The 14,842-nt window shown below is 37.9% G+C and overlaps 1 protein-coding gene, 1 long non-coding RNA gene and 1 pseudogene across 3 annotated transcripts; all 3 read left to right on the forward strand.

Annotated features, from left to right (window-relative positions):
- The first annotated feature begins 1,527 nt into the window (after positions 1-1,527).
- LOC122294049 lies at positions 1,528-4,888 on the forward strand. Of its 2 annotated transcripts, XR_006237458.1 has the most exons (5): positions 1,528-1,715; positions 1,829-1,869; positions 1,978-4,121; positions 4,288-4,330; positions 4,787-4,888. It is a non-coding gene; the product is annotated as an uncharacterized LOC122294049 (long non-coding RNA). The 2 variants fall into 2 exon arrangements; XR_006237457.1 differs by lacking the exons at positions 4,288-4,330; positions 4,787-4,888 and having other exon boundaries at positions 1,540-1,715; positions 1,978-4,177.
- Positions 4,889-6,429: 1,541 nt separating this feature from the next.
- On the forward strand, positions 6,430-13,699 carry LOC122293860 (annotated as a pseudogene).
- Positions 13,517-14,706, forward strand: LOC122293861. Its single transcript, XM_043102304.1, has 3 exons — positions 13,517-13,660; positions 13,933-14,256; positions 14,386-14,706. The coding sequence occupies exons 1-3, from the start codon at positions 13,517-13,519 to the stop codon at positions 14,443-14,445; spliced, it is 528 nt and encodes a 175-aa protein (XP_042958238.1). The 3' UTR covers positions 14,446-14,706.
- Positions 14,707-14,842: the final 136 nt, after the last annotated feature.

A 14,842-nucleotide genomic window follows, 5' to 3' on the forward strand; every position in this document is an offset into this window, starting at 1 on the left:
TAAACACTATTGGGAGATTATCAGTGCGGAACTCATTGATTCAGTAAGGTCCTTCTTCATCTCGGGTTTGATTTTGAAAAGAATCAACCATACCAATATTACACTGATTTCCAAGTTAGACAATGCGTGCATGGTAGCTATCACCCTTTCTGTCTACCTGGGAAAACTTTGAAAGAACTCTTCAAAAGAAAAACAATAAATCTATTTGCAACCGAGGTGGGAAACTGTGGAGAAACCGTGTCCTATGTGGTAAAATAGAAACGACGTCGTCCCACGAAGCCCTTGTCCGCATCCTTCGTCTTCTCCATCCTTCATCTTCTCCACCCACGATGCGTTTCACATTTCATTTCCCTCCCTTCATTTCAACTCCCAAACTCTTCAGCTCTCTAGTCTCCCTCCTTCGTCTTCAACTCTCTGGTCTCCCTTCGTCTTCCCCACTAAATCTAAGCCCCACAAAATCGAAGAAAATCAGAGCTGAGCATGAGTACATCTTCTTCTCCGGGTATCTGCGCGGCTGCATCGGGAACCTTGCGAAGACTCTTGAGCTAAGATCCCTACAATCTAGCAAGAAAGGGGAAAAAAAGTGCTAAGATATTGCACAAACAAGAAGCGAACACAACGACTCGAAGGAAGGAAGCCAAGGAATTGGACCGTGAGCCATTGCCATTGGAAAGTTGGACATTGCTGTTGCATTTTTACTTTGGAAAGTTGGATTATTGGAGCTCCATCTTACGTCTGCTTCTAAATTTTTGAGATATTTTGGATGTTTTTTAACCATGGTTGAGTGTCCTGATTTCAATGTTCAGTTCCGATCCTAGCTGCTATTTTTATCCTGATTTCTATCCTTTGTCGGCCTCTGATTTTCTTGCCTTCACTCATCTTCTTTTGTATAATCATGGCGGCAGATCAATACATATGATATTATGACCATACTATGTAAGTTAAAAGTCATCGTTTTATATTACTTTGTTTTCTTTAGCTTAAACTAGTGCTTTAACCCAGGAAAAAGAAAAGGACTTTTACTTTTCCTTGTCTTTTTTATTTCTGGGAATGTGACTATCTTTAATCACATGTTATTGGCGTTTTGGAGTGCTGAATGCTTTGGCTTTGCTTATGATCTTTCGGGCGGAGGAAGTTTTTAAATAGCGAGATGTCGGTGAAGATTTTAGCCAAATAAAACTGAGCATTGATGATTCGATGAAGAAGAAAAAGAGAAGGAGTCCCGCCAAATAATAGGGACCCTGCTTCTCTCTCTCGTCAAATGTGCTTATGTCATTTCATTTTTTTTAATTGGCTGACGTGGCACAACCGATTACCCGGCAGTTCCCACTGCTGGTTGTACGTAGAAGGACTGAAAGAAAAACTACTCAAGTGCTCAGCCTCAGCCACCACTTTCAAATTTACTATAGATGAAGAATTAATGGAGATTATTGTTTTGCTTTTAGGCTCAATATCTCACAATGGTTTTTTCTCAAGGACAATAAGTAAGGATCTATGAAATAATAAAGCAATAGGTCTGTTACATCCGATATCCGATTTGTTGCAATAGGTCTGTTACATCAGATATCCGATTTGTTGCAGCGGTCGTGTCGCCGCAACAACCAGACCGATATATAAGCTGTCCCTCTTTCCCCCGTAAAAGGGTTAAGTTTTTCCCTCGCCGCGACCAAATACCCAGTGCCGCCGTGAATCCGTCGGGCCTCGCGTCACAGCCGGTAAGGACTCCTTCGCTCTCTCTCTCTCTCTCTCTCTCTCTCTCTCTCTCTCTCTCTATTTGGTGTCTCTCTCTGTGTAATGGCTGATTTCGAGACTTTTCCCATTGTCACAGACACCGAGCTCGCCATGCGTCGTCTCCTCTGCCGTCGCCTGGTATCACCGTCACCGCAGATATATTGGCTCCCCTCTCTCTGTCCCTCTTGTCTCTTTATCTCTCTCTACGTGTAATGCCTTAACCCTAGCAATTTTCATTTTTCGCAGAAACAGAGGACTTCTTGTGCCGCCCCCATCCGCCCTATATTAACCACGGATCCGTCTCTCTCTATAAAACCCCTCTCTCACTCTATCCCTCACTCTGTAATGGCCTAACCCTAGCCATTTTTTCATCTGCCTATATATAGATTTTCATCTGTGATTTATTTTTCGTAGACCATTTTGCTTGTAGTAATACTAGGCGTTGGTACTATTGGGATGCAATTGCAGTAGACAAAATCGATTTTTTCATTCCTTTATGTCCATGAAACTTGTCCCAATGTTGCTGTGTTTGCTCTGTTTGCCGTGTTTGCTCTGTTTGGTTGGTGCTGTGCTTAGCTTGTGCTTTGAACTGTGTTATGTTTCTCCCTAGTAGCTGTTTCATTGGATGACTCATTTACATGTTCTTTCTTCATGAAGCATACCTGTAAATGCAAGCACATGCTTCGAACATCTTCTTCATTCTCTTATTTTGTGCTTTCTGGTATCGATTAAGGAGGAATTTTATCCTTCTTTTTGGGAAAATGTACTCTTCCTCACAACCCAATGGTATGATATTTTTAATAACATGGCTTTATGATAAACCGGCTCTTAAACCCCCTTCTCTTGTCCTGTTCAGATGATGATGTGCAAGATCTATAATATGGAAATTACATATGATGCTCATACTTTGCATCATCGACTTAGTGTGGACCTAATTATGTGCCCAGCAAGATGATTAAGCCTTGTCTGATGCATGACATCCTTCTTAAATGCATGAAGTGACTTGGAAGCAATCTATTTTGTTGATACATGCTTAGTGGAAGAGACACTTGTATGGGAAAAGCTAAAAAAAATCATTTGGATTGATGTTAGAAGTAGCAATGCCCATAAAAAAATTCAATGGCTTACCGCTTATAATTTTCTTGGGCCATTGTTTACAGAAAATCAACATAGATGATAATGATGTATCATTTCAATAAATACACTCTTGTGATATCATAGGAGAGATTATATGGTGCTATAATGCTTCTGAGACTAACTGAATTTGAGCGTTTAAATTGTTATAAATTCCCTGTTATATTTCTTTTGTGATCATTTTCTGTTGACAATCAATACAAACTTCATCATAGTAAGGACTGCTGAATTCCTGCTACGTAAACCACTAATCAAATCAACCATTTCTCCACGCCTAACTCTTTTAATGATATACCTGAAATGACATGCCCTTAATTGTTTATCAGAGAAAAGGTTCACATGCAAGAAAACCTTTTAATGATATACCTGAAATCACATGCAAGAAAACTTTTATAATGATATACCTGCCCTTCGAGATCCCAACACATAACTGATCCCCTTCGTAACTTCAATTCGACCAATATGTGTACCTTCTATCTTCAAACTTTTGATTAGCCCCTTATGAAATGTCTACTCTATAGTGGTCCTTCGAGAAAAATCCAATAAATATAATTAACATCAATATAGAGTTTGAAGTGGTTGTAGGACCTACGCAAGAATTTTTACATGAACTTTTATATCAGCTAAAAGTTTCTCCAGTGCGCGATATAGACATTCAATTTCAGCTTGTTGCCATTAATGTGATTCCTGCGATTTAGATGTCTAACAATTTATTTTGTATTAACTAATGGATAATCAATTTTATTAATGATTCTAAGCCATTAATAACCAGTAAACAAATAATAGTTTGCAATAATTTAGGCTGACTTTGTATTACAATGGGAGAAGTTAAATCATCGCAAGACGGTGTTGAACCAACTACATAGGAGGTTTAATTCTTTTCACTTCGAGTTGCACAAGATCTACACCAGCTATGGAAGTCATAAAATGGCGTTGGCAAAAGGCACTGATTTGGTGGATGCAGAGGTGTGGAAGACTTTATGCGATAGGTGGGGTAGCAAGGGCTTCTACTCTATCCGTCTCATGCTTTCATTATAGGGTTCTTGCCAACGTTGTTTTAGAGGTCACAATGGCCCAGTCTCTATCTTGTCCGATAAATTGTTAGGTGAGGTTGGTGGAAAAGTATTGGCAAGTGGAGGTGAAGATGCTACTGTTTGCCTTTGGTCCCTTAACTCTAGTTGCAAGTGTGGCCAGCAGGCGCTAAAGGCTACTCTGTATGGGCATGAAAAACCTGTGAAGTTAATGTCAGTTGCTGGGTATGAGTTTTCAATGATTAAAACTTAATAAATGTGACTTTATTATTTGATGCTAATTATCTTTTAGGTTTTAATATTGTGCACCAAGTAAAATGGAATCTTTATGTTGTGGGTGACCATTTCTTGTTATTAAACTGATCTATTCTTGTTTTCATCATTCTTCCAGGCATAAAACTTCTCTTTTGGTGACCATTTTGAAAAATTCCAAGGTACCTCCAGTTCATATTATTGCTGTTATTGTTAATGCTTGTAACAATAAGCCATTGGACTTGTTATTTGGTCAGCTATTTTATTATGCATGTTAAGATATGGAACTAGTACTTATTTATGTCATAGCTTCTGACATACATGTCAACACTACGTCATTCTCTGTCTCTTTCTTGATTTGTATGAACTCTCTGTTTACTTGAGTAAGATGGTTGACCGATCCCCAGGGAACATGGGGGTATCTCACCCTCAACTTAGGGGAAGAAGATGAATAAGCTTTGTTTTCATTTTTGCTACATTTGCTTTGAATTTGGAATGAAAAAAATATTGCAACCGTGTAGTATTAGCCTTCAAGATGATGATGTGTAGGAGCGGTACACGTTGATTTTTAACGACTAAACATGCAAACTCTGTTGAGAACCATAAATCTTCACATGTAACTCTCTTTCTTGTGCCAGGAGAATTCTATGCTTTGCCTCCAATTCCACAACCGTTTAAGCAGATGTTAATATTCTTTGGTACTAATTTTCTAGCAATATTCAATGAAGTTTGTGATTCAAGTTTTTATCTCATCTCTACATAGGTTTTTGAGATGAAAATCTCCTTTGGGGGACAAGTTTTACCCAGCTAGATATTGAAATGGCTTTCACGCCTTTGGAGGACAATATTTCTGCAAGTATGTTGGACTTAATGTGCTTTGTACTTTGATGTGACTTGAGAAGTCTAAAGTTGCACATGACAAATATAATGTAGTTGCTTTATGCATTGTAATATAATGTAATTGCTTAGAATATAAAGCAAGTACTTTGTGTAATTGTTTTATGGATTGTAATATAATGTAAGATGTGTAATTTTTTTTTTTATGCATTTTGTTTCAATATTATTATTATTTATTTTGTAACACACTATTTTCGGGGATCTAGAATCGTGGGAAAAAAATAACTCTCTGTCAATACAACTTATTTGCGGCAACTATCATCGCTGCAAATATCTATTTACGACCAGACAAATTTTTACACCATTTGCTGCAGAATATATGACGTTATGGTTGGAAATTATTATTTGCAGCGATTATACTGTTGCAAATCAACATGGGTGACTATTTATAATTTCTGGTCGCAAATAAGTATTTGCTGCGTTATAATCGCAGCAAATGAGTATATGCTGTGGCGTAACAAGAATTTGCGACCAAATTTCAATATTATAGCTGACCATTTCCGGCGAGAAAAAATCGTCACGAAAAGTTCTACCGGCAATAATTAATCCTGGTTGGTGCTTTTTTATGATAAAATTTTAGACTATTTGCTGCGTTATGGATCGCCGCAATAGTTCATAGATTTCGCGATGCTTTTTTGTATCGTTGTTAAAAACTTTTTGAGACGTAGTACCGACCATCTAGCAGCAAAAGAGCTTGGACGCTAAAAATCATTTGTGGTGCAATTTGACCTTTTTGCGATGATTATTTTCGCCACAAAAATCTAAATTTGAAGATCCCAAACCAAGAGGAGCAATACTGTTATAGAACTGTGAATTAGCATCATCCGAAGACAAATGCATCCCACATTCTTTAACTTTCACTTCCACTTCTCTTTGTAACGTTCACTACTTTCTGTACATAGACTACATATTGTATATATATTAGAAGACTCCCAATACACTTCACATTGTGTGACACATTTCCACACAGTTAGTTCACAATTGTCTTTATGGCATCTAGAGACGTTGTGAGAGCAAGAGAGTCTTACTCCCATGGCAGCCATTTCACTATCTGTCAATAACTTTTACAGTTGAACCATGGAAATTATCCCCTATGGAGAGAACAAGTCGTGGCCTTGGTTGAGAGCCACGACCTCATGAACCACTTCACCAATTCACCGATGACTTGACAACAATCACCCACAAAGAAATCAACCCCGCTTACCTACAATGGTGGAAGGAGGATCGATTGCTTTGGGGTTGGATCATCGGTACACTGTTCGAGGAATCATTCGGCTTAGTTGTAGGGCTTGAAACTTCCTACCAAGTTTGGCATGTTCTTGAAGAGGCCTATGCTCAGGAGTCCCAAGAAAGAGAATTTCAACTTACTTAGCAACTCACCTACATGCGGAAGGAGGCGTCGGTTTCGTTACAAGACCATCTTAGAAACTTCAAAACTGTATGTGATAATCTAGCACGAGTTGGTCGACCAGTGAGTGACAAATTGAAGGTGTTCGCCCTTCTCAACGGCCTTGGACTGAAGTACGAACCCTTCAGCACACCATGCTCAAGCCGCCGATACCTTCTCATGCTGAGGTTGTGTCGCTGCTACAGGGGTTTGATACAAGAACCCTCACGAGACCTACAATGCACAAAGTTATGTGTTTTATGGCCCAAATGCAAGGAACAGGAATTCTAAACCGAAGTACTTCTCATCCCGTGGATGTGGCTTCTCCCAAGCCAATCACGTGTCATGCCCAAACCCCTCTCCCAGTGGGACACAACACAACTCTGCCCCAAATAATGTACGTGACTCTTCTTGGGAAAATACTCGCATGGAGACTTGTCAAATTTGCGGAAAAAAGGGGCATATTGCGTTAAAATGCTGGCGCCAATTTGATCACGCTCTTCAGCCCGATGACATTCCTCAAGCATTGGCTGCCATGACACTTGAAAATGGCACTAATGATGCTGAGTGATTGTACCACACTTGAAAATGGGATACTCAGGTAGCTCTGAAATTCAAGCATAGAAACAGTAAAGGCTGCAACTATGGTCCACCATATGAGTGGCAAGTGTACAAGTAGGTCCTTTTTTTAGGGTTCTTCTGCGTTAATTTTTTGTAAGGATTGTGGATGATTGTACCATATATGTGTGTGTGTGTGTGTCTGTTTATATGCATTTGTTTATGTTTTTTTCTTTCATTTTGTTTGAACAGCACTCTTGGTGGTAGTCATGTAGTGCCAAACGTACACTATAAAGGGAGGCAGGGAGACTATTATGTTATGGTATGATCCACACAAACTGCATCTTTATCATCTCTCCATTTATGGTTTAACTTTTATACTTGTTTATATGCAGGTTATGGACATGCTAGGTCCCACCTTGTGGGATGTTTGGAATACTTCAGGATAGGCGTGAGTATCCCATGCTTGTATCTTTCTTTACCTCCTAGAGTGTCATAATTTTTATTGTTCTACTGGCCTGTGTTGTCTTGAAATCTTTGGGCTTGGTTGGAGGCAAAGCTCAATTAAGTTATTTAATTACATCACCAAAGTACAATTTTTCTATTTTACATATTGACTTTTACAATATGTCATCCATCAGTTTATCTATTTTTTCTCTATATCATTTAAATATTATATTATTTAATAGTTTGTTGGAGAAAAAAAATACAAGGAGAGAAACTATTGTGAGAGACAGAGGAGAGAAATAATAATAAATTGTTTAGATGAATGAACAGTAACCTCTACATGTAGAGATTTACTGTAGCCAATTGTAAAATAGAAATAGAATAGATGATCCATTGGAATGGACAACTCTGATCTACCAAAACTCCTGATTTTATACCTTAAAACTATTAAAGAGCATCTGTGAAATCAGCATGATTCAAATTATACTGCAAAACCCCATGATTTAAATTCTACTGCCTATATGCTCTGTTAGTGAAGAATGCTGCAACCAGCCACAGGGTGTTTCATGAAAATATATGACTTTGAACTTTTTTGATCAGTAAACAAAGAGTTTTATTGATGATATAGGTAGGCATAGCCCTAGTGCACAGGACCTATACGAGAGTGGCAACCGCGACCTTTATAGGCTAACATTGTAATGAAGCAGCAAAGAGCGATTTGTACTCTCCTTTTACTGTATTTTCTTTGAAAATCAAGAAATCTTGTATTCAGGTGGTTGTCATCTTAAATAATCGCAGCCAGACCATCAATATAAAAATGTCCTATGCCATTTTGGTTATGAAATATTTAGGTGGATGTAGCATACTACTTTTGTTAATGTAATCTTTTTTGAGAAGTAATATAAATTTGATAAAAAAAAAAATGCAAAAGATTCAATCCAAGCACACAGACGTATACAAGAAAGACACCTATCTAGATAGTTGATCTTCAACTGTTAATCTTGAAGTTAATCTTGAACTGTTATAAAATTGCAATTTTTTTTTCTATATATCTTAAAAAAGTGAAATGATGATCCACCCTTCATTCCTGTCCTACACCCACCCATATAAAAAGGAAGGGGTGGGGGTGATGGGTGCAAACAATCCTTGGGGGCCACACCCTCGGGTGAAAAGCCATTGATTTAACTAGTTCCGTGTAGGGAAAGTTCCGAGGGCACGATGCATGGGACTGGGGTTTACTTTGCAGTGGGGGTTTGAAGGGCCCTTGCCTTGGAGAGGTTCCCCGACAAAAAATAAAAAATAAATAAATAAATAATAATAATAATAATAATAATAATAATAATAATAATAAAAATAAAAATTAGGTGAATGGATCTTTTTTTCATTAGGCTACTGGTTTGCAATACAACTATTTTACAGCTGGTCTTGATACCTTTTCTTCTCTGAGCCAGAGGAGCTGTTCGATATGCTAGTGTTCATGCTCACCTGGGAAGAACTGCTAGTAGAAGAGATGATCTTGAGTCTTGCGTATACACTCATCTTTCTCCATCGAGGCAGGTTGTCTTGGCAAGGCTATCAGGTACTAACACATATACCATGGGTTTAGAGTATTTGTTATTGTCTTTAGAGTTGCTTTTGGGGCTGTTTTGAATGCTCTATTTCTGTCCATTTTTCCGTGATAGGGAGATAACAAATCATTTCTATCTTGCAAAAAAAAAAGATGGCAACCTCTCCTGAAATGCTATGCTGCTTCTACCCGCCACCTCTTAAGCAATTTCTTGAGATTGTGGTGAACATGAAATTTGATGAGGAGCCTAACTATGCCAAGCTAATATCTTTGTTAGAGGGCTTATTAGGCCCTAATCTGGCTTTAAGGCCAATAAGCACTGATGGTGCTCAAAAGGTAATTTTGGTAATATGAACTTAGGGCTAAATTCTGATTCTGTAGTTCTTTTATTCGGAGGTGTTTTACGCAACTGCTGTTGACATGTTTGTCAGGTTGGTCAAAAACAGGGTAGGTTGAATATTGAGGATGATGATGATGGGCAGCCCAAGAAGAAGGTTCGATTAGGAGTTCCTGCTACACAGTGGATTTCAGTTTACAATGCTAGGCTACCAATGAAACAGAGGTAGGTCTGCATTTTGCTTTTGGTCTCTCTCTCTCTCTCTCACACACACACACACACACACGCAAACACTCAATTAAACACCACCCCTCTGGCGGGCAGAGAAATTAATTGAGTTTCAGCAAGTCCAAATATGCGTTAGAAATTTAAGATTCAGAAGATATATTAATTGAATAATTATAAAAAAAAATTAATAATTGAATAATCAGTTGAAAAGAGAGCTTGGTTTTGACTGGGTATTGGAATCACGTCACTAGCCTAAACTCGGTTGGTTCTCTTTTTGGAAGTTTTGCTAAATTATTAATAAGTCATTCGATATCAGCTACTAAATGTGACATCATATATTAGCATTAGTGAGCAAGAGTCAATCGGCTAGTGCTTCTGCCAAGTGGCCAATTCATGTAGATGAAACAATTCTCTAGAATCCTTGAACGTGAATGGCATAATAATCACATAGTTCAGTATTTCAAGAATTACTTTCTGAACAATTCAATGTTTTTAATTCTTTTGGGTCGATTTACTGATCAAAAAAATAATTTTTGGGTTGAGTTGGGTGATGTGTAGAAAGGTGGTAGATATTTTGGCATATTGGAAGGGGTGGTTTGAAACAAACACACTGAGATATTGTGGAAAGCAATGAACAAGTTTTGAGGATACCCAATGCAACATTGAAGACCTCCGGGCTGTCCTTTTTAATGCAATCTACCATTGGGTGGCAGCCAAACTTTGTCTCTCAAGCTATACTCTCTATGTTCTCTCTCTCACTAGGTGTATTTGTTGGATACCTCCATGTGCTTCGATTATGCCGTCGGTTCTTTTCTTGATCATTAATAAAATAATCTTACAAAAAATGGTATTAGTGTGGCTGAAAAAGGGACTTAAGTCTAACAATTACAATAATTGAGGGACTTGGTTCCAATTTTAGGGACACAAGTGGTGTTTGTGTGGTATTTTCTATTTTATCAAGTCAACATCATTAATAAAACCTTGTTTAATAAAAAGTACTATTTATTAAGTTCTATGGATTTTTTAAAATTAGTCTTTGTAAATCTTATGACTTACTTATAATAGGATAAAATCTAAGAACTTCTTCTTTTATGTTACCCAAAATCTTAGCCCTAGTGCAATCTGCATGAATATTTTATATCTTTAATGTGTGCCTTGGTACTTGTGCCTCCCAACTTGGTTCTGAGATGAACTATTGAGCAGCTGATGAAAGAAAGTGTTGGATGTTCAGCTTTCAAGGTTTGCCCGGTTTATTTAAAAGGAAAGAGAGAACCTTTGGATCTGACTTCAAAGTTTCTGGTGTTTAACCTTTCTGCTATTGGCTTATATGTCCTTTTATCAACATCACTTTATTTGTTCATGAAAGATCGTTGCTTGATGCCAGATTTGATGTAAAATGGCAGTGGGCCTCCTCTCGTCAATAATTTCTAGTTACAACTCCCTATACTTTTTTCTTGAGTTGTAATGTGTACTTTCTTTGTGTGCATGTGTGTTTCTTTTTGTGCAGGGTCTGTAGTCTTCTGCAATTGATGCTCTAAAATGTTTCATGTGGTGTATCAACTCAATCGCATAGAATGGGCGCGCAAAAGCTTGAATTAGACTAGCCTCTTCATATCCACCTATTGAAAAGATGAAGAAGAAGAAGAAGCTTGATTTAGATTTTTTAGATACTAATCTTGAGAGCCAAAAAATCCTATGTTATGGTATGAAGTTTGATTGGCAACACTACCAATCAAAAAAAGTTTGAGCGGCAACACTACCGATAAAAAGTTTTCTCTGAAGATGATTTGGTTCCTTATTACTTCTAGATTTTGCCTCCTGACTCTCTTTCATTCAATAAATTAAACAAAGCTTGGAGAAGGTTAGCTGGTAGCTGTCCAATTGCAGTAGTGTGGAAAATGGTTTCTACTTGCCCCATAGAGTTTATTTGGAGGGAAAGAAAGCAAAAGAAGTTTTGATGGATTGTGGACGGATAATGGAGGAGCTAAAGAATTTCTTTCTCAAAACTATACTGCTTTTGGACAATTTTTATAGACTTCAGTAGGCTTAATTTACATGATTTTTTTGTATATTTTTTTCTTTATAGATAGGTGAATGACTCGTATGTCACGTGTACTTAGATTGTGCCTTTTGCCCTTTTATGAAAGTTCTCTTATTTCTTACCGAAAAAGAAAAAGTTAAGATAAGCCTGATTTTTAATGTGTAAGAGTAGTGTTATAAACAGCCTAAATGGGGGAACAGAAGTGTACAAGAGGGTTCCCCAGACTAAGCTTAAGCCTGATAGGGTCATTAAATTGATTGAGTGAGCACCATACTCTTTCAAATCACGAGGTTATTAACAAAGAAATTCTATTACTCAACAAGGCCAAGGTTATTAATAAAATCACGAGGTACCGTCCTCTTCCAAACAAAAAAAAAAGGCCATGGTTCAACTGTCTGAGATTATGGTACTGAGAATGTAATTGGAACCATATTGAGGAGATGGACTTATAGGGTGCAAGATCTTTGCTGTTGGATTACCTTTGGGGTCACTTGGTCTTTTGGTTTCTGTGATCCCCGGTTTGGTTGAAAAGCCTTAATCACCTCATTATTATTTCCTTGCTGGAAAAGGCTTTGGTGTTAGAAAACATTAACATACCAGTTTTATGTATTTGCTTTGTTGTAAAGAACAGTCATAGGGGATCACAGATTTAGTTGCTTTATGACCTCTGCTCATTTATTACTTATCTTAAAAAAAATGACCACCTCCCTTATTTAATGTTTAGGTACCATTATAATGTAGCTGATGCAAGGCTGGCACAACATGTGGAGAGAGGGATTGCAGATGGCCTGCTTATAAGTTGTGTGGCATCTTGTTCCAACCTCTGGGCACTTATTATGGATGCTGGACCTGGTTTTACAAGCCAAGTTTACGAGCTGTCACCTTTTTTCTTGCACAAGGTGAATTTCAGTGCCATATACACACACATATTATAGTCTCTATTCATCTCAGGGGATATTATCGTGAAATAACAATTAAATTTGATGTTTCAAATCCACAGGAATGGATCATGGAACAATGGGAAAAGAACTACTACATCAGTTCTATTGCTGGTGCCAACAATGGGAGCTCCCTTGTGATTATGTCTAAAGGTTTGTTTACTTTATTAGATATATATACATATATATATATATATATTTTTGTTAAGTAAGAAGAATTTGTTAATCCACATAATTAGACATAGCCCAGTTACACAGAAAGTATACAAGAGGTGAACCTAATTACAAGCCAAGTTCTGTGAAAATTGGCATAAAAGTCATTAAAACTAGTCCCATTCAATACAATGGCCGAAGCCCAAAGTAACAATGTATGAAAGAAAAAGTCCCTAAACCCTCCCATCGAACATTCCCTATTATCAAAGCAGTGACTATTTCTTTCGTTCCAAGTACACCACATTAAACATGGAGGCACCATCTTCCAAATAGCCGCGATTTGATGATTGCGCCGAATTCCTCTCCAACATGACAGTAAGTCAACTAGTCTCCTAGGCATGACCCAGGCAATACCAAGCGTAGAAAAGATCTCATCCCATAAAGCCTTAGATATATATTTTTGATTCAAAAATAGGATTTTATTGATCGTAGGAATAGGCAAAAGCCCAAGTACGCGGGTCATAAACAAGAGTAATGTCTAGGAGTGATGTTCTAGTGATACAAGAAATTCATGAATGGTCTTTCCATTAAAATTTATTACAATCGACCATTGGAAGCAGGTGTTAAAAAAAGTTTCTAACATCCAATGAATGCTCATGATCATCAAAGCTACATGTTCCTCGCTCACCAAAGACCCCACCATAGGCATATTGGTACCATCTTCCAAATTGCGGCAATCTAAGAAGTACCTTGGAGACCTCTTCATGAAGCTAAGAGGTTGATCACCCTTCTTGGCATCATCCAAGCTGACCTCAATGGCAACTGCCGGGAGCTGCTGGGGTGTTGTCATGTCTTGTAATGCTGGCTTCAGTGATCGGGTTGAATTTTGCTTGTTCTATGTACAAACATATTCTGTTCTCAATTCAATTTTTCTGTGTTCCTACAAAAATGTGGTGAAAGTGAGAGACAAGCTTCCCTTTTGTTTTCTTAGTGTTTCTTTGGTTTTTCTTTTTTTTTTTTTTTTTTTTTTTTGGGGGGGGGGGGGGGGGGGTAGCTGATGTAACTTAATAATGGCTTTTAAATGTTAATTTGACTTGTTGGAAATCCATGTTGGAATTTTCATGACGTTACTTTTCACCCTGCTTGACTTTGTGTAAATTTTGTTACCAAATAAATTTGAAACAACTTATGATGATGGACTTGACTGCTTATGTTGAATTCAGCAATGTGACCTAGGGTTGAAACTAGTTGGCAGACAAATCGATCATATTTTCAACATTGTTTCTTCACATTTGAAGACAAATTGGCATGGTTGCTATTCTCCCCCCCGGGTTCTCTGACCTATGCTGTCACTGCTTTGTATAAGGTTGTGGAGCTTGATTTTCTTTATCCAAGTGAGGGCATCCATAGGTGCTGGGACAGTGGTTACCGAATTACATCGACAGCTGCCATATGGGATCAAGCTGCCCTCATTTTGAGTGTGCCTAGGCGCACACCTGGTGATGAAAGGCAAGAGACCTTGCGTACATCCCAATTTCCGAGCACCCATGTTAAGGTAAATGTGTTGGGGAGTATATTCTTCTGGGATGAGATTATTTCTATGAGGTGCAGATATAGGTTCATTGTACCTTTTCTGAGATGTGATATACTAAACTTTTTGTCTGTGCTTCTGGTTTATGTGCAGGAAAAGTGGCAAAAGAATCTCTATCTTGCTTGTTTGTGTTATGGGCGGACGGTATCTTGATTCTTTTGTAATTGCAAGGAATTTCTAGGTCAAAGGAAAGTGAAATTTTGGTGTTCCTCTTTCCCTATCATTTATGTAGGATTTCATGTCGATTGTAAAAAACGATTGAGGAGCTTAGCTGCGGCTACAGCCGAGACGTGTGCTCCTATGTATGATAAATCGGTATTAAAGCTGCACGTTTGCCTTTCATTTTACCTCCTTGTACGAGTTTGTAAGAAAAAAATATTTCGTGGCCCACCATTTTTGCTTTTTCTTGTTTCAGATGTTTCTTTTAGAAAGTAGGAAGACTGACTTTAGAGCAGTGTCAAGTTACTCGTGGTGTTGACATCATATCATTATGTCCTTAATCAAATGATGAAACTATGGTTCTGCTAACACAATTCTATCTTGACAAAAT

The sequence above is a fragment of the Carya illinoinensis genome, chromosome 14, assembly GCF_018687715.1.
Source record: "Carya illinoinensis cultivar Pawnee chromosome 14, C.illinoinensisPawnee_v1, whole genome shotgun sequence".
NCBI classification, from domain to species: Eukaryota; Viridiplantae; Streptophyta; class Magnoliopsida; order Fagales; family Juglandaceae; genus Carya; species Carya illinoinensis.

Bases quoted from the DNA above. Each gene is read 5' to 3' on its own strand.
- LOC122293861 (XM_043102304.1), top strand. From the start codon at position 13,517: ATGGCAACTGCCGGGAGCTGCTGGGGTGTTGTCATGTCTTGTAATGCT. The intron at 13,661-13,932 runs GTGAGAGACAAG...TCAGCAATGTGA, and splicing joins CCTACAAAAATGTGGTGAAA to CCTAGGGTTGAAACTAGTTG. The intron at 14,257-14,385 runs GTAAATGTGTTG...GTTTATGTGCAG, and splicing joins TTCCGAGCACCCATGTTAAG to GAAAAGTGGCAAAAGAATCT.